This window comes from Macaca fascicularis, chromosome 3 (genome assembly GCF_037993035.2).
Source record: "Macaca fascicularis isolate 582-1 chromosome 3, T2T-MFA8v1.1".
Classification (NCBI taxonomy): domain Eukaryota; kingdom Metazoa; phylum Chordata; class Mammalia; order Primates; family Cercopithecidae; genus Macaca; species Macaca fascicularis.
The window spans coordinates 52,054,990-52,079,141 of NC_088377.1; the positions used below are offsets into that span (position 1 = coordinate 52,054,990).

Sequence of the window (24,152 nt, forward strand, 5' to 3'; positions counted from 1 at the left end):
AATTGAGGGATCAACTTCGTCTCTGAAACTCAAGAGGATGGAGGCAGGACTTCTACTTCTGTTGACAGGTGCCCCAAGTTTCAGCCTTGAGTCCTGACATATCTTCCTTCTCCCAAGTCCTTTTTTCTTTTTTCTTTTTTTTTTTTTTTTTTTTGAGACAGAGTCTCGCTCTGTCGCCCAGGCTGGAGTACAGTGGTGCGATCTCGGCTCACTGCAAGTTCCGCCTCATGGGTTCACGCCATTCTTCTGCCTCAGCCTCCTGAGTAACTGGGACTACAGGTGCCCGCCACCACGCCCGGCTAATTTTTTTTGTATTTTAGTAGAGACGGGGTTTCACCGTGTTAGCCAGGATGTTCTCGATCTCCTGACCTTGTGATCTGCCCATCTTGGCCTCCCAAAGTGCTGGGATGCCACCACTCCTGGCCCTTTTTCTTATTTTTCTTGTTTTGTATTGTTTCGATTTGGTTTGGTGTGGTTTGGTTTGGTTTCTTTTGAGATGGAGTCTTGCTCTGTCGCCCAGGCTGGAATGCAGTGGCACCGTCTTAGCTCACTGCAACCTCCGCCTCCCAGGCTCAAGTGATTCTCCTGCCTCAGCCTCCCAAGTAGCTGGGTTTACAGGCACACGCCACCACACCCAGCTAATTTTTGTATTTTAGTAGAGACAGGGTTTCGCCATGTTGGCCAGGCTAGGCTCGAACTCCTGACCTCAGGTGATCCACCCACCTCAGTTTCCCAAAGTGCTGGGATTACAGGCGTGAGCCACTGCGCCTGGCTTGTTTTGTTTTATTTATTTATGAAACAGTCTCACTCTGTCACCCAGGTTGGAGTGCAGTGGTGCGATCTTGGCTCACTGCAGCCTCCACCTCCTGGGTTCAAGTGATTCTCCTTCCTCAGCTTCCCAAGTAGCTGGGATTACAGGCGTGAGCCATCACACCCAGCTAATTTTTGTATTTTCAGTAAAGATGAGGTTTTGCCATGTTGTTCAGGCTGGTCTCAAACTCTTGGGCTCAGGCAGTCCCCCCACCTCAGCCTCCCAAGTGCTGGGATTGCAGGTGTGAGCCACTGCACCTGGCTGAGACCCAATCTCGTAAAGAGGAAAAAAAGGAAGATGAGGCTCCCTCTCCATGTCCGCCATGGTAGGAGCTCTCCTAGATGATGAGCAAATCTCTTCTTTCCTGGGCTATCAGGGTCTCTGCACAGACTAGCACTTAGTTCACCTGTTCATGATGCACTGGATATTCTGACTCTCAGGAGCAAAGGCACCTGGTCTAACCATCACTGGCCCCATTAGCTCTTGGGCTCTCCAACAAGTCTGTTAACTCACCACCTCTCAACAAAACCACTTTTTTTTTTTTTTTTTTTTTTTGAGATGATATCTTACTCTTGTCGCCCAGGCTGGATGCAAAGGTGCAATCTTGGCTCACTGCAACCTCCGCCTCTTGGGTTCAAGTGATTCTCCTGCCTCAGCCTCCCGAGTAGCTGGGATTACAGGCGTGGCCACCATTCCCAGCTAATTTTTGTATTTTTAATAGAGACAGGGTTTTCCCATGTTGGAAAGGCTAGTCTCGATCGAACTCCTGGCCTCAGGTGATCCACCCACCTCGGCCTCCTAAAGTGCTGGGATTACAGGCGTGAGCCACTGCACCCAGCCAAAACCATTTTTCTTTTTTTGAGATGGAGTTTTGCTCTGCTGCTGGAGTGCAATGGCACGATCTCGGCTCATTGCAACCTCCGCCTCTCGGGTTCACGCGATTCTCCTGCCTTAGCCTCCCAAGTAGCTGGGATTACAGGTGTCCGCCACCACACCCAGCTAACAAAACCACTTCTTGACTTTGTGACAGCCTTCAAGTGACTTACCTTCTGCTTCTTTACCTGTCTAATGGGGATACGTTTACCTATCTCATGGGAGTGTCGTGAGGGTTAAATGAATTAGATGAGGTAAAGTGCGCACAGAATCGGTCCTTGGTGTATGTTGGACCTCTGCCTCTGCCCCTCTGAAGAGGCTGCCTGTAATCCCCCGGCTCTATCACCTTTATCCCTCACTTTTATTTCCTAGTGTTCAACTCCCTGGACATGTCCCGCTCTGTGTCTGTGACGGCAGCAGGGCAGTGCCGCCTCGCCCCGCTAATCCAGGTCATCTTGGACTGCAGCCACCTTTATGACTACACTGTCAAGCTTCTCTTCAAACTCCACTCCTGTGAGTACCGCGGGCCAGATCTTCTTACGTGAGATTCAGGCCAGAGGGAGGATCCCAGCCTGAGGATGTCCCTGGAGAAACACAGTCCTTCTCAGTGCCTTTGGCTGTCTGCTTCTGTTCCAAAAGGCCCCGGAGTTCCTGACTATTGTGAGGATAAAAGAGCAGGGCCCAGACTTTGGTGTCTCCAGTAAAGCCCCTGGCTTGCCGCTCTTGTGACCCAGTGTTACAGGATCTTTGGGGTGTCAGTTTTCTGGCTGGAAACCTCTGGGGCCAGTGGCGCCTTTGCCTGAATTCTTGTTCTGCATCCAGGAAGAATGAGGTATGCAGAAAAGTGGAGGGTGGACAAGATGAAGAGGAGCTTTATTGAATATTGGAACAGCTCAGAGGAGATGCAGTGGGTACTGCTCTCTGTCTGTAGGCAGGTGGTTCTGTCCAGTGTTCAGCTCTCAGCAGAAAAGAGGCCATGGAGTGGGTAGCTCCTCTCTGCAACTGGTCATCCTAGCGTCTCTGCAGGTCTCTGAAGCTCTCAGCAGAGAGGGTGGCTCCTCTCTGTAGTTGGTGGTCTCTTCTCTGCTCAGCTTGGCTGAGCTCAGGGCTTTTATGGGCCTCAGAGGGGAGGAAATGCACCCCCACTGGTCCGTGGGCAGGCCCGGAAAACGCACCCCACGTTCCCACTCCAGTCTGTGGGATTGGCAGCCTGGCCCCCACCGGGTACCCACCTTTCCACCCAGGAATCTGTCTGCCTCCCACTGCCATGCATGGCACCAGGTCTCAGCCCCAACTTTGCTCTAAGATCAGAGTGGATGCCGACAGCAGGGAGAAGCCAGGCAGCAGGAGCAGGTTCAGAAGAGGGGAGGGAGAGCCTTCTCAGGCCCTGAAGAGTACAGGGATGCCTGAGTCTGCAGCCGGGGCTGGGGGCGGGGGCGGGGAAGCGGGGCTGCAACCCACTCCGTGGAGCGGGAAGCCCAAGTCTGCAGCTGCATTTTGGGAGGCTGCAGCTGCGCCCGGGAAGGCAGGGTTCCTGCCTGTTCCTGGCCCCCCGAGAACACAGGGAAGCTCAGATCTGCAGTCACAACTTGGGCGGCTCCAGCCCCACCCAGGAGGGTGAGGCTCCTGCCCTGTGCAGCCCTGGCCATGCCTCCCTGCTGCAGATGGCATGATGGCAGTGGCAGGCCACCTGGACTGGCAGCCGCCATCACCAGGATGGTCCTCTCTATCTTTCTCTAGCTTGAGCACATCACCATTCATCAAGTATGTCATGTATCCTACGAACCGCACAAATTATCAGCAGACCTGGCCTAGACCTGCATGAGCTAATGTAATGATTTCCAGACCATTCATCCACACAATCCCTTTGTGCAAATGGAATTTTATGGAGAAATGTAAATTATAAAACACAGCTGCTCATTAAATGGAAACCTATCCCTTACCTAGCTTCAGTTCCCCGGGGTGCCCTTAGCAGAATATATATAGCTTGGAGGTTCTGATCTTGCAGAAGTTTTTATACTTTTTTTTTTTTTTTTCCTGAGACAGAGTCTCACTCTCTTGCTCAGGCTGGAGTGCAAGGGTACGATCTCGGCTCACTGCAACCTCTGCCTACCGGGCTCAAGCAATCCTTGTGCCTTAGCCTCTGGAGTAGCCGGGACCACAGGCATGGGCTGGCACACCTTGGTTGTTGTTTTTTGAATTTTTAGTAGAGATGGAGTTTCCCCATGTTGGCCAGGCTGGTCTCGAACTCCTGGCCTCAAGTGATCTGCCCACCTCAGCCTCCTAAAGTGCTAGGATCACAGGTGTGACCCACCGCACCCAGCCAGTTCTTACAGTTTTGTGTCCTGGTTTAAAATGATGTGTTTGGGGCAGGCACAGTGGCTCACACCTGGAATACCATTACTTTGGGAGGCTGATGGAGACCAGCCTGAGCAACATAGTGAAATCCCTGCCTCTGAAAAAAATACAGAAATTAGCCAGGCGTGGTGACATGCGCCTGTAGTCCCAGCTACCCGGGAGGCTAAGGCGGGAAGACCACTTGAGCCCCGGAGGTCAAGGCTACAGTGAGCTGTATTTGTGCCACTGCTCTCCAGCCTGGGCAACAGAACGAGACCATGCCTAAAAAAAAAAAAAAAAAAAAAAAAAAAAAAAAAAAAAATGTAGTATAAGACAGTATACTCTGTAACTGTGGTCATTGACAAGTAATGAATCTCATTATTTAGACAGTACAAGGGAAGGACGTAGCATCACCTAGATGCTAATCTGGGATGGTTTCGTGGAAGGGAGATTGGAATTAGCTGCCCAGGGATTAGAAAGGCTTTGCAGCAAGTAGGCCTGCCCGAAGGGAGCTGAGAGGGTGGAGTGGGCCCCCGAGAGAAGGGACCAGCTGCTTAGAGTACTGAATACAGATGAACTTTTCATTGTTTCCAAGTACGCTGTTGCTCGGTAGAACATCACCAGTGCCTTTTTGTAAAATGGGGAGTTAAGCTGGGCATGGTGGTGCACACCTGTAGTCCCAGCTACTTGGGAGGCTTAGGGAGTTATGAGAAGAGACAGGTAATTAAGTGTTTGGGTTTAAAGGCCTTCTTTGAAGGCAGGGCAATACCCAAGACCCACACTGCCTCTGGGCTGAGAAAGGGGTGGGAGGGATACTCTTTACAATATTTATTTATTTATTTATTTAGAGACAGGGTCTCGCTCTGTTGCCCAGGCTGGAGTGCAGTGGCACAATCTCAGCCCACTGCAGCCTTCACCTCCCGGGTTCAAGCGATTCTCCTACCTCAGCCCCCCAAGTAACTGGGATTACAGGTGCCCACTACCATGCCCGGTTAATTTTTTTTTTTTTTTTGAGACGGAGTCTCACTCTGTTGCCCAGGCTGGAGTGCAGTGGCCGGATCTCAGCTCACTGCAAGCTCCGCCTCCCAGGTTTACACCATTCTCCTGCCTCAGCCTCCCGAGTAGCTGGAACTACAGGTGCCCGCCACCTCGCCCGGCTAGTTTTTTGTATTTTTTTTAGTAGAGACGGGGTTTCACCGTGTTCGCCAGGATGGTCTCGATCTCCTGACCTCGTGATCCACCTGTCTCAGCCTCCCAAAGTGCTGGGATTACAGGTGGCTAATTTTTATATTGTTTTTAGTAGAGACGGGGTTTCACTGTGTTTGCCAGGCTGGTCTTGAACTCCTGAGCTCAAGTGATCCTCCCACCTGGGCCCCCCAAAGTGCTGGGATTACAAGCGTGAGCCACTGAAACCTCTTTTCTAAAAATAAACATTTATTTTTGTTTTAGATCCACAGAAAAGTTAAATAGTACCAGGAGTTCTCATATACCCAGTTGCATTTTCCCTTTGTTCGTATATTAGTATGAAACACTTGTCACAACTAACGAACCAGTGTTGATACCTTATTATTAATTAAAGTTCGTACTTAAGGCTGGGTGCAGTGGCTCACGCCTGTAATCCCAACCCTTTGGGAGGTCAAGGCGGGCAGATCACGAGGTCAAGAGATTGAGACCATCCTGGACAACACGGTGAAACCCCGTCTCTGCTAAAAATACAAAAATTAGCCGGGCGTGGTGGCACGCGCCTGTAGTCCCAGCTACTTGGGAGCTGAGGCAGGAGAATTGCTTGAACCCGGGAGGCGGAGGTCGTGGTGAGCCGAGATTGCGCCACTGCCCTCCAGCCTGGCAACAGAGCGAGATTCCGAATAAAAAAAAAAAAAATGGTTTGTACTTTATTCAGATTGTCACAGTTTTTACCAAATGTCCTTTTCTGCCCCAGAATCTCATCCGGTACACCATGTGACATTTAGTTGTGATGTCTCCTTAGGTTCCTCTTGGCTATGACGTTTCACTTCTCAAACTTCCCTTATTTTTGATGATTTTGATCATTTTGAGTTTTTTGTAGAATGTTCCTGAATTCTAGTTGCCTGATGTTTTTCTCCTGATTTCACTCGGGTTAAGGGTTCTTGGGAGAAAGATCATTTAGGTCAAGTGCCATATTCATTCACTGTCTACTTTTGCCATTTTGGTTTTGTTTTGTTTTGTTTCAAGATGGAGTCTCACTCTGTCACCCAGGCTGGAGTGCAGTGGTGCGATCATAGCTCACTGCAGCCTCAAACTCCTGGGCTCAAAAGATCCCCCCACCTCAACCTCTTGAGTAGCTAGGACCAAAGTGCACATCACCACACCTGGCTAATTTTTATTTTTTAATTTTTGTAGAGATAGGGGTCTCGCTATGTTGCCCAGGCTGGTCTCAAACTCCTGGGTACAAGTGATGCTCCCCACTCAGCCTCCCAAAGTGCTGGGATTACACATGGGAGCCACTGTGCCCAGCCATCTTTTGCCATTTCAAGAATAATGTTTTATACATGTGTTCCCTGATTTTATCCAATGAATATATGACCCATTTCAAAATAACAAATTTAAATTTAAACAAATAAAGCAAACACTAAAAGGATTGCTGAGCTGTGATCTTTAGCTGCAATATGCAGATTTGCACATCTGACAGGACCTCAGAGAACTGGCTCTGTAGGGGAGGAGGCTGTCCTAAGAGGCTACTGTGTGTGCAGTGTCATAGAGTTAGCTACCAACCAAGCCAGGACTGGAACTCAGATCCCAAGCCTCAATCCCTTGTTGTTTTTTTTTTTTTTTTTTTGACAGGGTCTCGCTGTCGCCCAGGCTGGAGTACAGTGGTGCAATCTCAGCTCACTGCAACCTCCGCCTGCTGGGTTTAAGTGATTCTCCTACCTCAGCCTCCAGAGTAGCTGGGATTACAGACACGTGCCACCACTCCTGGCTAATTTCTGTATTTTTAGTAGAGACGGGGTTTCACCATGTTGGTCAGGCTGGTGTCGAACTCCTGACCTCAAGTGATTCTCCTGCCTCAGCCTCCCAAAGTACTGGGATTACATGCGTGAGCCACTGCACCCAGCCTTCAGTCCATTGTTCTTTGCCTTCTGACAGCCCTCCTCTTGGGCAGGCTCCGTGGATCTCTTCCAGACTAATATCAGCCCTGAGCCTCAGCCTAAAACAAATGCAGGCAATAGCTGAGAAAAAACTGCTCCCTCCTGGGCCTGCCATGGTCCAACCTGCTACTGGTCAGGTCACCATTTCTTCTCTAGTCCGGGGCACAATTTCCACCTTATTGTGCCCAGCATGGCTTGTCCTTCAGGAACTAATTGCAGTGGAAGGATTTGGAGGATAAGCGTCTGCACACTCCTGCTGGTTCCTGCTGGGCTCCCTTGGTTACCAGACCTCAGGACAGCTCTAGGCCAGTCATGGCCCCTGGCAGTGCTGGCCACATGCCCCAGGGTAGCTGGGCCCCTCCCCGTCGAGAGCCCCGCCATGGCTTCCGTGCCCGCTGGTCCCCCTCCCCTCTCACACTCTTTCCAATTTCTTCCAGGCCTCCCAGCCGACACCCTGCAAGGCCACCGGGACCGCTTCATGGAGCAGTTTACAAAGTAAGTGGTTCAAGTAACAGGAATGGAGGTGAATCCAAGAGCACTATAAAATTTAAGCCACGCAAGAGCACTGTGAGAGGTGGCTGGACACAATGGTTCATGCCTGTAACCCCAACACTTTGGGAGGCCGAGGTGGGAGGATCGCTTGAGGCCGGGAGTTTGACACCAGGCTGAGCAACATAGCGAGACCCCGTCTCTACAGAAAAAAAAAAAAGCAAAACAAATTAGCTGGGCACAGTGGTATGCACCCGTGATCCCAGCTACTTGAGAGGCTGAGGCAGGAGGATGGCCTGAGCCTAGGAGTTGGAGGCTGCAGTGAGCTACGATTGTGCCACTGCACTTCAGTCTAGGTGACAAGTGAGACCCTAAAAAAAAAAAATTTTAAATACTTGGGTTGAGGGGTGAGATTATCTTCTTTTTTTTTTTTTTTTTTTTTTTTGAGATGGAGTCTCTCTGTCACCAGGCTGGAGTACGGTGGTGCAATCTCAGCTCACTGCAACCTCTGCCTCCTGGGTTTAAGTGATTCTCCTGCCTCAACCTCTCAAGCAGCTGAGACTACAGGCACGCACCACCACGCCCAGCTAATTTTTGTATTCTTGATAGAGATGGGGTTTCAGCATGTTGGCCGGGATGGTCTCAATCTCTTGACCTTGTGATCTGCCCGCTTCAGCCTCCTGAAGTGCTGGGATTACAGGCATGAGCCACCGCGCCCAGCCTGAGGTTATCTTCATTCTAAGGTGATAAAGTGACAGAACGTAGCTCAGACAGAGGCAAATCTACCTATAGCTAGGGCAACTATTGGTTCTCTAATAAATCCCACAGAAGCATATAGAAGAAAGAGATTTCATCCATTCATTAGTTGCCTGCTTATGCCTCTTTTCTTTTCCCTCTCCCAAAGTTCTGGTCTTGTAACATTTGTAGACTGATAACCCCTAACAATGTATCTCTAGCCATTTGTATAGCATACTTAAATCTCAAACTGTACTCTAGGTTTTCCCAAAAAAAAAACCCAAAACCTTTCTCTCTCCATTCTTTTTTTGTTTGTTTGTTTTTGTTTTTGGGACAGAGTCCCACTCTGTCACCCAGGCTGGAGTGCAGTGGTGCGATCTTGGCTCACAGCAACCTCATCCTCCCCATCTCCAGTGATTCTCCTGCCTCAGCCTCCCAAGTAGCTGGGATTACAGGCGCCCACCACCATGCCCGGCTAATTTTTGTATTTTTAGTAGAGACGGGGTTTCACCGTGTTGGCCAGGCTGGTCTCGAACTCCTGACCTCAAGTGATCTGGCTCCCAAAGTGATGGTATTACAGGTGTGAGTCACTGTGCCCAACCCCTCCCCATTCTTTTCTATCTCAACAAATACTGTCATCATCCATTTAGGCCAGAGATCTGGAAGTCACCATTTTCCTCATCCCCCATGTCCAATCCACTAGCAGGTTTGGTTGATACCCTACACCTGCTTCTGAGGTGGGATGGGGGACTGGACTCTGGAGGCAGGAATTAGGGACAAGTAAAACAGGGAAGGGGTGGAAGCATCTCTGCATAAGACATGCCCCACCAGTGTGCCGTGACAGTTTACCATTGCTATGGCAACACCCAGAAGTTAGTGCCCCTTTCCATGGCAAAAACCTGACAATCCGGAAGTTACTTTTTTTCTAGAAATTTCTGCATAATCTGCCCCTTAATTTGCATATAATTAAAAGTGGGTATATATTTATGTGTGTGTGTGCATATATATATATGTGTGTGTGTGTGTGTGTGTGTATATGTATGTATACATGACAGCTGCTATTCTGGGCTCACTGCCTATGGGGTAGCCCTGCTCTGCATGGAACAGGACCTCTGCTGCTGGCTGTGCACTGCTGCCTCAGTAAAAGCTGCTAACATCGGCCAGGCACGGTGGCTCACGCCTGTAATCCCAACACTTTGGGAGGCCGAGGTGGGCAGATCACTTGAAGTCAGGAGTTCAAGAGCTGCCTGGCCAACATGGTGAAACCCTGTCTCTACTAAAATACAAAAATTAGCAGGGCATGGTGGCACACACCTGTAATCCCAGCTACTCGGGAGGCCGAGGCAGAAGAATCACTTGAACCCGGGAGGTGAAGGTTGCAGTGAGCCAAGATCATGTCACTACATTCCAGCCTGGGCGTCCGAATGAGATTCCATCTCAAAAAAAAAAAAAAAAAGATCTTTATTTAGGCTGGGTGCAGTGGCTCACGCCTGTGATCCCAGCACTTTGGGAAGCCGAGGCAAGTGGATCACTTGAGGTCAGGAGTTTAAGAGCAGCCTGGCCAACATGGTGAAACCCTGTCTCTACTATAAATACAAAAATTAGCCCTGTAATCCCAGCTACTCAGAAGGCTGAGGCAGGAGAATTGCTTGAGCTCAGGTGGCAGAGGTTGCAGTGAGCTGAGATCATGCCACTGCACTACAGCTTGGGCAACAGAGCAAGACTCCATTAAAAAAAAGAAGGAAAGGGGTGGGGGGGAAACCAGGCAAAAGTGAAGGAATAGAGTGAGAGTTGGGAGGACAGAGGGAGCTGAGAAAGGCCTCCTGGCTTCACTCTGTGAAAGTACACCCTCTTGTTTTTCCTGTTAATTTCCTCACCCTTGACCATAGCTCCCAAATGCCAAGTTTCAGCCTCTCTGCCCGGTTCCCCAGGAGCAAGCAAAGGACAAGTGCGCGGTTGTACCCACCTCCTGGTACCCCTGTTCCATTTGAGAAGCCGAGTACATATTCTATGATAAATGGCTTCTTTAGTCCGAGGAGACAGGCCCTGGGGCTGATTTCCTGGAATGTCAAATTCCGGTAGCTTGTGAAAGCAGTCGAGCCTATTACTGTTGGCTCCAACCCAGCAAGATGGGGACGTGTGGTCAGGTGATTTCATTTCCTTTCATTTGCTTCTAGCTTATAAAAACAGCTCCCCTGAGTAGCCGCTTTGCTGTTCCACACAGACGCGGCTGCTGTCTGAGACCTCCCTGTCCTTGAATTCAGGGGAAGCAGCAGTGATGTCACAGAGACAGGCCTAAGTCTTGGGATCTGACAGGATGTAACCCGGGGGGTTCGTTTGTTGGGCTAAGCTGGAGAAAGTTCTGTGTTGCAGGCCGAAGGAGTTAAGGCCCATGCACCCCTTTCATCTCAGAATAGATAAGTCTGAGCTGGGCATGATGGTGCATGCCTGTAGTTCCAACTACTCGGGAGGCTGAGGTGGGAGGATCGCGTGAGCCCGGGAGGTCGAGATTGCAGTGAGTCGTGATCGTGACATTGCACTTCAGCCTGGGCAACAGAGCAAGAACTTGTCTCTAAAAAACTTAAAATAGGTCAGGCGTGGTGGCTCATGCCTATAATCCCAGAACTTTGGGAGGCCAAGGTGGGTAGATTGCTTGAGCCCAGGAGTTTGAGACCAGCCTGGACAACATAGTGAGACCCCATCTCTACCAAAACCACAAAAAAATTAGCCAGGTGTGGTGGCACACACCTGTATTCCCAGCCACTTGGAGGCTGAGGTGAGAGGATCCCTTGGGCCCAGGGAGGTCAAGGCTGCAATGAGCTATGATTGTGCCACTATACATCAGCCTGGGCGATGGAGTAAGACCCAATCTCAAAAAAATATTTAAAAATAGGCAGGGCATGTTGGCTCACGCCTATAATCCCAACACTTTGGGAGGCCGAGACGGGCGGATTACCTGAGGTTGGGAGTTCGAGACCAGCCTGACCAACGTGAAGAAACCCCGTCTCTACTAAAAATACAAAATTACCCGGGCATGGTGGCACATACTTGTAATCCCAGCAACTCGGGAGGCTGAGGCAAGAGAATCACTTGAACCTAGGAGGCGGAGGTTGCGGTGAGCCAAGATCACACTACTGCACTCCAGCCTGAGCAACAAGAGCAAAACTCCATCTCAAACAAAATAAATAAAATAAAAATAAAGAATATATAAGTCTGGATCCTCTCAGGTTTCTTGGTCTTCAGTGTTTAGATTCAAAATAGAGATTTGAGAATGAGAAAAAGATGTTGAGTTTGCCAGGTGTGGGGTGGCTCATGCGTGTAATCCCAGCAGTTTGGGAGGCCAAGGCAGTAGGATTGCTTGAAGCCTGGAGTTTGAGACCAGCCTGGGCAACATAGCAAGACCCTGTTTCTACCAAAAAATTAAAAATTAGCCAGGCATGATGGTGCATCCCTGTAGTTCTAGCTACTTGGGAGACTGAAGCAGAAGATCACTTGAGCCCAGGAATTCGAGGCTGCAGTGAGCTATGATTGCACCACTGCACTCTAGCCTGGGTGACAGAGCGAGACCCTGTCTCTACAAAAAGAGAGAGAGGGAAAAAAAAAAAAAAAAACAATGTTGGTTTCTTCATGCGTATATCCACCCAAGATTAGGACATAGTACCAAACGATTGTAATTCTCCAAGTGTTCATTGAACAGTTCCCCTGTCCCTGGCACTATGGGAAACAGCCCAGCAGAGCTCAGTCCCCACTTCCCAGGAACTTATAGTCCTAATTGTGAAGAGAACGAATAGTCCAAAAACAAAGATAAGTAATGAAAGAAGAGAGCTACCTTTGTAATTAAATTCCCTTCCCTTTTCCTATGGTTAGTTGGCTTATCCTCAGAGAAAGTCCGTTTCTTTTCATGTTACTCTAAACCAAACATTTCTCGGAAGTTAAGTCTGCAAGATAACAACGTATATTCTACAGCAATGAAGAAATTAGCTTTTGGATTGTCTACTCTTCCAAAGGATGTGTAGCATGAATTACTCTTTCCTCACTACCAGGTCACTGAGGACCAGCTTTAAATAATCCTCCTCTGTAGCATCATAATTGAGTCCCAGCGCCATGGAGTTTATCTCCTTGACAGCCTGTGCCTTGGGGCTGGGGAGGGGGCAGGAAGGCCAGGTGGCTGCTCTGTCCCCTACATGGGGCTGATGAAGACCCCCAGCACCCCTCAGGTCCTTCTCCACCCCTAGGTTGAAAGAGCTGTTCTACCGCTCCAGCAACCTGCAGTACTTCAAGCGGCTCATTCAGATCCCCCAGCTGCCTGAGGTAAGCGTGCCTGACCGCACACCGTCGGCACTGCAGAAGCCCCAAGTACCCTCTTAGAGGCCGGCGGGGCCTGGCAAGCGAGCATTGTTTGAGGATGTGTCTCCGTCTTCAGAACCCACCCAACTTCCTGCGAGCCTCAGCCCTGTCAGAACACATCAGCCCCGTGGTGGTGATCCCTGCAGAGACCTCATCCCCCGACAGTGAGCCAGTCCTAGAGAAGGATGACCTCATGGACATGGATGTCTCTCAACAGGTGAGGACCACTTGGGAGAGAAACATGGCCTTTCCTCTTGCCTGCAAGTACGGGGAGAGGCCGGGGGAGACCCTGGCCAAAGCCCATTGACTCTAGCTAGGTTCAGCCTTCTCTTCACCTAGCACCAACCTAGGCTGAGCATCCTGCTCTGTGACAACCAGAAGGATCATAAATGGGTCTGGCTGGGTGCAGTGGCTCACAGCTGTAATCCTAACACTTTGCAAGGCTAAGGTGGGAAGATTGCTTGAAGCCGGTTCAAGACCAGCCTGGGAAACATAGTAAGACCCCATCTTTACAAAATTAGCCAGACGTGGTGGCACACATGGCTGAGATGGGAGGATCGATTGAGCCTAGGAGGCTAAGGCTGCGGTGGGCTATTATCATGCCACTGCACTCCAGCCTAGGCAAGAGAACAAGAACCAGGTCCTAAAAAAATAAATAAATAAAACAAAAATTAAAAAATTATCCAGGCATGGTGGTACACACCTATACTTCTGGCTACTCAGGAGGCTGAACCAGGAGGATCACTTGAGCCAGGAGTTGGAGGCTGCAGTGAGCTATGATTGCACCACTGTACTCTAGCCTGGGCAGTAGAGTGAGAACCTGTCTCAAAAAAAAATTTTTTTTAATTAAATTGTCTGAACCAAATTGAAAAAAGGGGCATTCTCCCATGTCACCAAACTGACCCACACACAGAATTCTCTGGCGCTCTGACTTATTCTCACTCCTTTTTGGTCAACCACAGAGTTTATTTGACAACAAGTTTGATGACATCTTTGGCAGTTCATTCAGCAGTGATCCCTTCAATTTCAACAGTCAAAACGGCGTGAACAAGGATGAGAAGTGAGTCCAACCTGGGTTTAGGCAGATGGTGCAGGAGCTAAGTTAAGCCATGGTCTGCCTCGAAACACTAACCAAAGAGGAATTCTTAATGATACCAGGGCTTCTTAGATAAAGAACATCTCGAAGGGCCGGGTGCAGTGGCTCACGCCTATAATCCCAACGTTTTGGGCGGATGAGGCAGGAGGATTGCTTAAGGCTAGGACTTCAAGACCAGCCTGGGCAGCATAGCAAGACCTCATCTCTATTAAATAAAAGTAAAAAAATTAGCTGGGCAGGTTGTACACACCTGTAGTCCCGGTTACTCAGGAGGTTGAAGTGGAAAGATCACTTGAGCCTGGGATATCAAGCCTTTGGTGAGCTGTGATCATGCCACTACACTTCAGCCTGGGCAACAAAGCCAGACTGTCTCTAAAACAAAACCAAAAACACACACAAAAAGAATGTCTTGACCCTCAAATATTGGCCCCTTTAATCTCAGAAGAAAATCAATAACCATGGACTTATGAGTATTAGATTAGTATCTTTTAACATTTAGAGTATAATTCGTGGCATTTCAAAGAATTGTCCCCAAATTAATACCAGCTTTTGATTTCCTACCCTGAGCTCACAATTAAAAAGAGAGGGGTAGAAGCACTATGGAAGCAAACTCATTCCCCTTCTCTTCCCAGGGACCACTTAATTGAGCGACTATACAGAGAGATAAGCGGACTGAAGGCACAGCTAGAAAACATGAAGACGGAGGTATGCCTTGGATCTGCTCTGCCTTTGCGATTCACCAAAACACGGTAGATTTGAATGTTAAATTTGCATCACACTGGCCAGGCACGGTGGCTCACACCTGTAATCCCAGCACTTTGGGAGGCCAAGGCAGGAGGATTACCTGAGGTCGAGAGTTTCACCCTGGGAAACCCCGTCTACAATAAAAATACAGTAATTAGCCGGTGTGTTGGCAGGCACCTGTAATCCCAGCTACTTGGGAAGCTGAGGCATGAGAATTGCTTGAACTTGGGAGGCAGAGGTTGCAGTGAACTGAGATCACGCCACTGCACTTCAGCCTGGGCGACAGAGCAAGACTCTGTCTCAAAAAAAAAAAAAAAATTGCATCACATAGACACTTTTTGGACTTCATCCTTAGGGTAGGTTAATTAGTAGAAACAAGCCAGGCGCGGTGGTGCACGCCTGTGATCCCAGCTACTGAGAAGGCTGAGATGGGAGGATCACTCAAGCCCAGGAGTTCTGAATCCAGCAACATAGGGAGACCCCCGTCTCTAAAACCAAATAAAAGCTGGTAGAAATGCTAAATCCAAAATGTGTTCTCTGTCATAATGCATTTCCATTTGACATGCCATGAGGACAGCATTTAGGCCAGGCGCAGTATCCATGTGATTGATGCCTAGAGATGACCTTGGTCCCCACGAGGCTGAGAAGCTCTGGGGAACAAGACCAGACCTTCTCACGTGGCGATAAGGAGAGATTGGTTTGCTGGGCACAGTGGCTCCTGCCTGTAACCCCAGCACTTTGGGAGGTTCAGGCAGGAGGATCACTTGAGCCCAGCAGTTCAAGACTAGCTCGGGCAACATAGTAAGTCCCCATCTCTGCAAAAAACTTTTTCAAAATTAGCTGGGCACGGTGGTGCATAACTGTAATGCCAGCTACTCGGAAGGCTGAAGCTAGAGGATCTCTTGAGCCCGGAGGTTGAGGCTGCAGTGAGCCACTATCATCTCACTGCGCTCCAGTCTGGGTGATAGTGGTACCCTGTCCCACGCCCCCCGCCAAAAAAAAAAAGAAGAGATGATGTCAGCAGTGTTGGTGCCATATTAACAACCGCCCCTCACAGTGGCTGCTTAGGTGACTTTACCCACAGGGACAGCCACTGCTACCCCCAGTCACTCTAAAGAGGACCACAATTCCCCTGTCATCATCCCCTGTTATGGCTGTTGATTGAGGAGCTCCTAATGACCAGATGGTCCAGCCCTCCTGGGCCGTGGGGAGTTGACTTCGGGGAACCGGGTATTTACTTGGAAGCACGGTAGGACCCGCTTCTCCAGCCCATGCCCGTGACCCGTGGCAGTGGGCAGCTGGCCTCATGACCCGAGTCCCCCACAGAGCCAGCGGGTTGTGCTGCAGCTGAAGGGCCGCGTCAGCGAGCTGGAAGCAGAGCTGGCTGAGCAGCAGCACCTGCGGCAGCAGGCGGCCGACGACTGTGAGTTCCTGCGGGCAGAACTGGACGAGCTCAGGAGGCAGCGGGAAGACACCGAGAAGGCTCAACGGAGCCTGTCTGAGATAGAAAGTGAGCGGTGGGTGGGGGCAGGGGCGGGCCCGGGGGGCAGGCGCGGGCAGCAGAGCCCAGCTGGACTCAGGATGCGGCACAGAGGCTGGGCGGGGGAGCCCCAGAGTGTCTTTCTAGAAATAGTCAGGAATGCCAGCTCTTAGCCTCAGTCCAGAGGGTGGGTTTGAGTCCTGCAGGCACAAAGCCCTGTGTGAGGCACTGCTGAGCACAGAGATGGGAAATACAGAAGATGGCCCTGAAGTGCTTGCCCTGGGCAGTGGATACTAACGGAGAAGGAGAGAGGACTGAGGTCCTAACAAAGAAATTGACATACAAGCTGAGAGCACAGTGGCTTATGCCTGTAATCCTAGCACTCTGGGAGGCCAAGATGGAAGGATTGCTTCAGGCCAGGAGTTCAAGACCAACCTGGGCAACATAGCAAGACCCCATCTCTAGAAAAAATAAAAAAGATTAGCCAGGCATGGTGGCACATGCCTGTAGCCCCAGCTACGCTTGAGGCTGAGACAGGATCACTTGAGCCCAGGAATTCAAGGCTGCAGTGAGCTGATTGTACCACCGCACTCCAGCCTCGGTAACAGAGAGCCTTGTCTCTAAAAAAACTCAATTAAATGTTTTAAAAATCTGAAAGCGCCCATAAAATAAATGCCATGTATGTAAGTGCTGAAGAGGCATGAATCTCTGGCTTGATTTTTTTGTTGTTGTTTTCTTTTCTTTTCTTTTTCTGAGACAGAGTCTCCCTCTGTAGCCCAGGCTGGAGTGCAGTGATGTGATCTGGGCTCACTGCAACCTCCGCCTCCCAGGTTCAAGCGATTGTCCTGCCTCAGCCTCCTGAGTCGCTGGGATTACAGGAGCACACCACCATGCCCGACTGATTTTTGTATTTTTAGTAGAGATGGGGTTTCACCATGTTGGCCAGGCTGGTCTCAAACTCCTGACCTCAGGTGATCTACCCACCTCAGCCTCCCAAAGTGCTGGGATTACAGGCGTGAGCCACCTCACTTGGCCCCTGGCTTGATTTTTAACCAGTTGAACTCTTTTTAAAGATGACTTCCCAAAGAAGTTTCTGTAAGTAGGATTTTCAAGGGAGAAAAATATATGTGCATTCCTGAAATCGAAGGAGGATCTTTGGCTGGGCACAGTGGCTTACGCCTGTAATCCCAGAGGTGGGAGGATTGCCTGAGCCCAGGAGTTTAAGACCAGCCTGGCTGACATAGTGAGACCCTGTCTCTACAAAAATCAGTCAGGTGTGGTGGCATATGCCCATGAGCCCAGCTACTCAGGAGACTGTGGGGGAGGATGGCTTGAGCCCAAGGAGGTCGAGGCTGCAGTGAGCAGTGATTGTGCCACTGTAACCCAGCCTGGGTGACAGAGAAAGATTGTCTCAAAACAAAACAAAACAAAACAAGAAGCATCTTCAGGCCAGGTGTGGTGGCTCACGCCTGTAATCCCAGGACTATGGGAGGCCGAGACGGGCGGATCACAAGGTCAGGAGATCGAGACCATCCTGGCTAACACGGTGAAACCCCATCTCTACTAAAAATACAAAAAAAATTAGCCAGGCGTGGTGGCGGGCACCTGTAGTCCCAGCTACTCGGGAGGCTGAAGCAGGAGAATGGCGTGAACCTGGGAGGCGGAGCTTGCAGTGAGCCGAGATCATGCCACCGCACTCCAGCCTGGGTAACTGAGCAAGACTGTCTCAAAAAAAAAAAAAAAAAAGAAGGATCTTCTAGGGACCCTGGCTCATTGCAAGGAAGGCAAGGGTCCATCCTAGGGTAGACTCCTCACTTTGGTCCTTGACAATACAGGGAAAGCCCAAGCCAATGAACAGCGATATAGCAAGCTGAAGGAGAAGTACAGCGAGCTGGTTCAGAACCACGCTGACCTGCTACGGAAGGTAGGACCCTCAGCCCCTATCACCATCCTGCAGGCCCTGCACCTCGGGGGAGAGAGTGGCTCAGGCCTGTGGCTTCCCCGGGGTCAGCAACCCCTACATTGATCTCTAAGGCATTGCCACCATCTCGGGAATCACACCTTTTCAGTCTTCCTTGCCTCTGTGTCTTGCGCTCTGTCCTGGGTGCCAGCCCCATGTAGGTCACCCACCTTCTTTATTATTCTGTACATACTTGAGCGTCAAGCAGCTGAAGGTGATAGCTCTGTTCCGGCTTCCCTCTGGGTAGGAAAGTGATTCCTGTGGCTGACTCTAGGATGCGCACAGCCTGAGTGTGATTGTCCTAGAAGGAGGATGTCCTCTAAGCCTGGGATCTCCTGGTTCAAGACACTGTTCTTCTTTTGCAGAATGCAGAGGTGACCAAACAGGTGTCCGTGGCCAGACAAGCCCAGGTAGATTTGGAACGAGAGAAAAAACAGCTGGAGGATTCATTGGAGCGCATCAGTGACCAGGGCCAGCGGAAGGTGAGTGGGAGGAGGAGCACTCGGGAAATGAGGGAGGGGGCTGCTGAGTTGGTGACAGGGGCTTTGTGGCCTTCTGCTCCATGGGCAGTTCTGTGGGTCGGTTGGCATCACACAGCAGGGAGCACACCATGGCGGCCACACAGAACAGCAAGACACCATCACCAGTACATACACGAAGTAATGGAAGGACCCAAGTTGCATGGGTCTAATCAGCAAAGGCTTTCCAAGGATGAGGCTGGAGGAGAGTTTGAGGAAAGGAAAACACATGGGTAGCAGAGACAGAGGGATGAGCTTTTTTTTTTTTTGAAATGGAGTCTCGCTCTGTTGCCCAGGCTGGAGTGCAATGGCACGATCTCGGCTCACTGCAACCTCCACCTCTCGGGTTCAAGCGATTCTCCTGCCTCAGCCTCCCGAGTATCTGGGACTACAGGCGCCTGCCACCACGCCTGGCTAATTTTTGTATTTTTAGTAGAGAGGGGGTTTCACCATATTGGCCAGGCTGGTCTCAAACTCCTGACTTTGTGATCCACCCGCCTCGGCCTCCCAAAGTGCTGGGATTATAGGTGTGAGCCACCACGCCCGGCAGGATGAGCATTATTTACAAAAACTTGAGAACAGGCTGGGCACAGTGGTTCCCACCTGGAATCCCAGCTTGCGGGAGGATGATTTGAGGCCAGGAGTTCCAGGTTAGTCTGGGCAACAAAGTGAGACATTGTGTCTACAAAAAATTAAGACATTGGCCGGGCGCAGTGGCTCATGCCTGTAATCCTAGCACTTTGGGAGGCCGAGGCGGGTGGATCATGAGGTCAAGAGATCGAGACTCTCCTGGCCAACATGGTGAAACCCCGTCTCTACTAAAAATACACAAAAGTAGCCGGGCATGGTAGCGGGCGCCTGTAGTCTCAGCTACTTGGGAGGCTGAGGCAGGAGAATCACTTGAACCCAGGCGGCAGAGGTTGCAGTGAGCAGAGATCATGCCACTGCACTCCAGCCTGGTGACAGTAAGACTCCATCTAAAAAAAAAAAAAAAAATTAAGAAATTAGCTGGGCATGGTAATGCATGCCTGTAGTTCCAACTACTTGGGATGCCAATGCAGGAGGATTGCTTGAGCCCAGGAGTTTGACACTGTAGTGAGCTGTGATCGTGCCACTGCACTTCAGCCTGGGCAACAGAGCAAGACAAAAAAAAAAAAAGTAAAAATTAGCCAGGTGTAGTAGCATCTATGCCTGCAATCCTAGCTACTTGGGAAGCTGAGGTGGGAAAATTGCTTGAGCCCAGTTTGAGATTGAGGCTGCAGTGAGCTATGATTGCCCCTCTGCACCCCAGCCTGGGCGATAGAGTGAGACCTGTCTCTATTAGAAAAAAAAAAAAAAAAAGAGGCAGGCACAATGGTTCACACCTGTAATCCCAGCACTTTGGGAGGCTGAGGCGGGCAGATCACCTCAGGTCGGGAGTTCAAGACCAGCCTGACCAACATGGTGAAACCCCATCTCTACTAAAAATACAAGAAAATCAGCCGGGCATGGTGGCTCATGGCTGTAGTCCAGCTACTTGAGAGTCTGAGGCAGGAGAATTGCTTGAACCCAGGAGGCGGAGGTTGCATGAGCTGAGATCATGTCACTGTGCTCCAGCCTGGACAACAGAGCGGGACTCCATCTCAAAAAAAAACAGAGAACACCACTGTGTTGGGGCAGGACCGACAGGCAGATTGGAGGCTTAGAGGTGGAGTTAGAGATATGGGACAGATCAAACCAAATGTCCTAGATTTAGAGGAGTGACTTTCACACTTTTCTGTGACCCCACATAAAAAACTACATCTATCTCATGGAAATACAAGTAAGTTTCACCAAGCAATACTTATCCTTACTACGTGAATTCATTTGGCTATTTTCTGTTCTATTTAATCCATTTTTTTAAATGTTAGCTGTGAATTCTTACTAAGGAGTCACAACCCACTCTTTGACAAACACCATCAAGAAATCAAAGAAAGAGAGTCATCTGGGAATGGCGAGGTGCTGTAGTTCAGCCATATACCAGCTGTTGGGATGCCTGAATTTAAGACCCAGTTTGCCTTTAGTATTATGGACTTAAGCATGACATTTGGGAAATGTTTCTAAAATTCCTTCCTGGAGGCCAGGCACAGTGGCTCACACTTGTAATCCAAGCACCTTGGGAAGCCAAGGCTGGAGGATCGCCTGAGGTCAGGGGTTCGAGACCAGCCTAGCCAACATGGTGAAACCCCGTCTCTACCAAAAATATAAAGATTAGCCAGGCAGGGTGGCGGGCGCCTGTAGTCCCAGCTACTCGGGAGTGTGAGGCATGGGAATTGCTTGAACCTGGGAGGTAAACGTTGCAGTGAGCCGAGATTGCACCACTGCACTCCAGCCTGGGCGACAAGAGTGAGACTCTGTCTCAAAAATAAATAAATAAATAAATAATAAAAATTCCTTCCTTGACATTCCACATTTTCAGTACACTCTGGGGTCTCGCCTCCTCCTCCCACACCCTGCACTTTTTTGGGTGGTGTAACTTACATACAGTAGAGTTTACAGATCTCTTATTGATCGCTTGGGACATGTTTACGTTTTTATATTCTTTGTCACTACCACCCAGATCAGAGTCCCTCTGTTTTTCTTCTCTTTCAGACTCAAGAACAGCTGGAAGTTCTAGAGAGCTTGAAGCAAGAACTCGCCACAAGCCAACGGGAGCTTCAGGTTCTCCAAGGCAGCCTGGAAACTTCTGCCCAGGTAAATACCGCCTTTCTCTTTTTTATTGAGATGGGGTCTTCTTCTGTCACCCAGGCTGGAATGCAGTAGTGTGATCTCAGCTCGCTGCAGCCTCCACCTCCCTGGGCTCAGGTGATTCTCCCCACTTAGCTCCCCCGAAGTAACTGAGACTACAGGCACAAGCCACTACGCCCAGATAATTTTTGTATTTTCTTTGGTAAAAACAAGGTTTCACTATGTTGCCCAGGCTGGTCTCAAACTCCAGGGCTCAAGTGATCCTCTCACCTCGGCCTCCTAAAGTGCTGGGACTACAGGCATGAGCCTCCACACCCGGCCTCCTTTCTTGCCCCACCCCTGGCTTTGGCATTGCTGTCATCCACCATCCTTAACCTGCCAAGTCAGCCCCAGCTATAATCAGTACGAGAGGGAATCAGAGTGGCAGATTAAAGAGCTATCACTTTCCCAGTCCTTGTAGCCAGGTGATGGGTTGGACCTCTGAGAAATAGGGACTGTTTAACTCAACCAGTGTCTCCCTCTTTCCTTGTGGTCACCTTTGCAGTCAGAAGCAAACTGGGCAGCCCAGATCGCCGAGCTAGAGAAGGAGCGGGACAGCCTGGTGAGCGGCGCAGCTCATAGAGACGAGGAATTATCCGCTCTTCGGAGAGAACTGCAGGACACTCAGCTCAAACTGGCCAGCACAGAGGCAAGTCACAGACACAGACACAAGCAAGCGCCTGTGAACTCCCACTGAGGGCCTCTGCGCATGCACGGAGGCCAGGAGGACCCCAGGGCTGCTGAGAAGGAGTTTGGGGCCTTGGCCCAATTGTGCAGACATTCTGTAGGTGTGATGCCAGCAGGCCCTGCACTGCCTGCAGAGCGCATGAGGGAAAGCAGAGTGCTGTCTTTTTTGTATCAGAAGGGAAGTTTGGCATTCCCTCCCAGCCATGAGAACGGGGTGCAGTGATCCCTCCGCACAGCCTCCGTGGGCGGCCACACACCCCGTGCACACAGCTAAAGCGCCTTTCTCTGTCTCAGGCTTACTGGCTTGGACCTCATTGGCCATGACTTGAGCTAAGATGCTAGGAGCCCCAGCCAGGTCATGCTGCTCAGGTTCATGATGGAGTCTAGGGCAGACTCTCACCTCCCCGGACCGTTTTTAGGAATCTATGTGCCAGCTTGCCAAAGACCAACGAAAAATGCTTCTGGTGGGGTCCAGGAAGGCTGCGGAGCAGGTGATACAAGACGCCCTGAACCAGCTTGAAGAACCTCCTCTCATCAGCTGCGCTGGGTCTGCAGGTACACTTGCAACTGCCCGGCTGGCAGGGGCCAGGTGCTTACAGCCTGACCCTCTATTGATGGTGAATCTCATGTGAGACTTAGCTCAGGGGCTCTCAGCCCCACAGCATGTCAGCATTAGCTTACGGGTGCCCAGGCCCCATCCTAGATCAGTTACATTTGGAAACTCTGTGCATTAGAACCTGTACACTAGTATTTTCTTTCTTTTTTTTTTTTTTCTTTTTGAGATAGGGTCTTACCCTGTTGCCCAGGCTGGAGTGCAGTGCGGTGGGTCACTGCAACCTCCACTTCCTGGGCTCACACAATCCTCCCCACTCAGTCTCCCAAGTAGCTGGGACTATAGGCACGCAACACCACGCCCAGCTAGTTTTTGGTTGGGGTTTGTTGCTCAGACTGGTCTTGAAGACCTGGGCTCAGGCTATCCATCCACCTTGGCCTCCCAAAGTGCTGGGATTACAGGCGTGAGCCACCGCACCAGGCCCAGCAGTAGTATTTTCTAAAGCCCCCAGGTGTGATAGCCACTGCTTTTTTTTTTTTTTTTTCTTTGAGACAGAGCCATGCACTGTTGCCCAGGCTGGAGTGCAGTGACGCGATCTTGGCTCACTGCAAGCTCTGCCTCCTGGGTTCACGCCATTCTCCTGCCTCAGCCTCCCAAGTAGCTGGGACTACAGGCACGAGCCATCACGCCCGGCTAATTTTTTGTACTTTTTTTTTTTTTAAGACGGAGTCTTGCTCTGTCGCCCAGGCTGGAGTGCAGTGGCCGGATCTCAGCTCACTGCAAGCTCCGCCTCCCGGGTTCACGCCATTCTCCTGCCTCAGCCTCCCGAGTAGCTGGGACTACAGGCGTCCGCCACATCGCCCGGCTAGTTTTTTGTTATATTTTAGTAGAGACAGGGTTTCACCATGTTAGCCAGGATGGTCTCGATCTCCTGACCTCGTGATCCACCCGTCTCGGCCTCCCAAAGTGCTGGGATTACAGGCTTGAGCCACCGCGCCCGGCCAATTTTTTGTACTTTTAGTAGAGATGGGGTTTCACCGTGTTAGCCAGGATGGTCTCGATCTCCTGACCTTGTGATCTGCCCGCCTCGGCCTCCCGAAGTGCTGGGATTACAGGCATGAGCCACCGCGCCTGGCCGATAGCCACTGCTTTAGACAGTGGGTCACACTGATAAAACATCCACCAGGAGCAGACAATTCTGTGTTTCTCTAAGGAAAAAACTATGGTCTGAGTCAAGAGGTGATTACTCATGAACTTCACGTCTAGGCAAGAAGCTTACCCACTAGGTAAGCTCCTCTATTCAGTGCTTAATTAACGAGGATGAAGCCAGCTATGAGAACTTGCTGTGACCTTACCCTGTGTTCCCTCTCACAGATCACCTCCTCTCCACAGTCACGTCCATTTCCAGCTGCATTGAACAACTGGAGAAAAGCTGGAGCCAGTATCTGGCCTGCCCGGAAGGTAAGAATGGCCAAGGATAGTCTCTGTCATTAGTGACAGCTGGACAGGGTTGAGAAGCACCTGAATGCAGAAATGGTGACAGGTTCCTCTGCATCAAGAAAGGCGTGTAGACAACTCATAAAATAGGGGAGGAAAGGGTATGAAAGTGACACCATCAACCAGACCTGAGAAACTTCCTTTCCAATCCTGGC

The 24,152-nt window shown here is 50.3% G+C and overlaps 1 protein-coding gene across 11 annotated transcripts in view; it reads left to right on the forward strand.

Annotated features, from left to right (window-relative positions):
• The window catches only part of HIP1 (huntingtin interacting protein 1), a 206,890-nt gene that overhangs the window by 161,462 nt on the left and 21,276 nt on the right, over nt 1–24,152 (forward strand). For all 11 annotated transcript variants that reach the window (XM_045389667.3, XM_065541793.2, XM_045389666.3 and 8 more), the window contains 13 exons: nt 2,057–2,197; nt 7,584–7,641; nt 12,606–12,681; nt 12,794–12,934; nt 13,680–13,777; nt 14,446–14,518; nt 15,884–16,067; nt 17,873–17,961; nt 18,363–18,479; nt 21,126–21,227; nt 21,766–21,909; nt 22,367–22,502; nt 23,875–23,961. In XM_045389667.3, the coding sequence (XP_045245602.2) occupies nt 2,057–2,197; nt 7,584–7,641; nt 12,606–12,681; nt 12,794–12,934; nt 13,680–13,777; nt 14,446–14,518; nt 15,884–16,067; nt 17,873–17,961; nt 18,363–18,479; nt 21,126–21,227; nt 21,766–21,909; nt 22,367–22,502; nt 23,875–23,961 (1,446 nt within the window). The remainder of the gene's footprint in view (nt 1–2,056; nt 2,198–7,583; nt 7,642–12,605; nt 12,682–12,793; nt 12,935–13,679; nt 13,778–14,445; nt 14,519–15,883; nt 16,068–17,872; nt 17,962–18,362; nt 18,480–21,125; nt 21,228–21,765; nt 21,910–22,366; nt 22,503–23,874; nt 23,962–24,152) is intronic.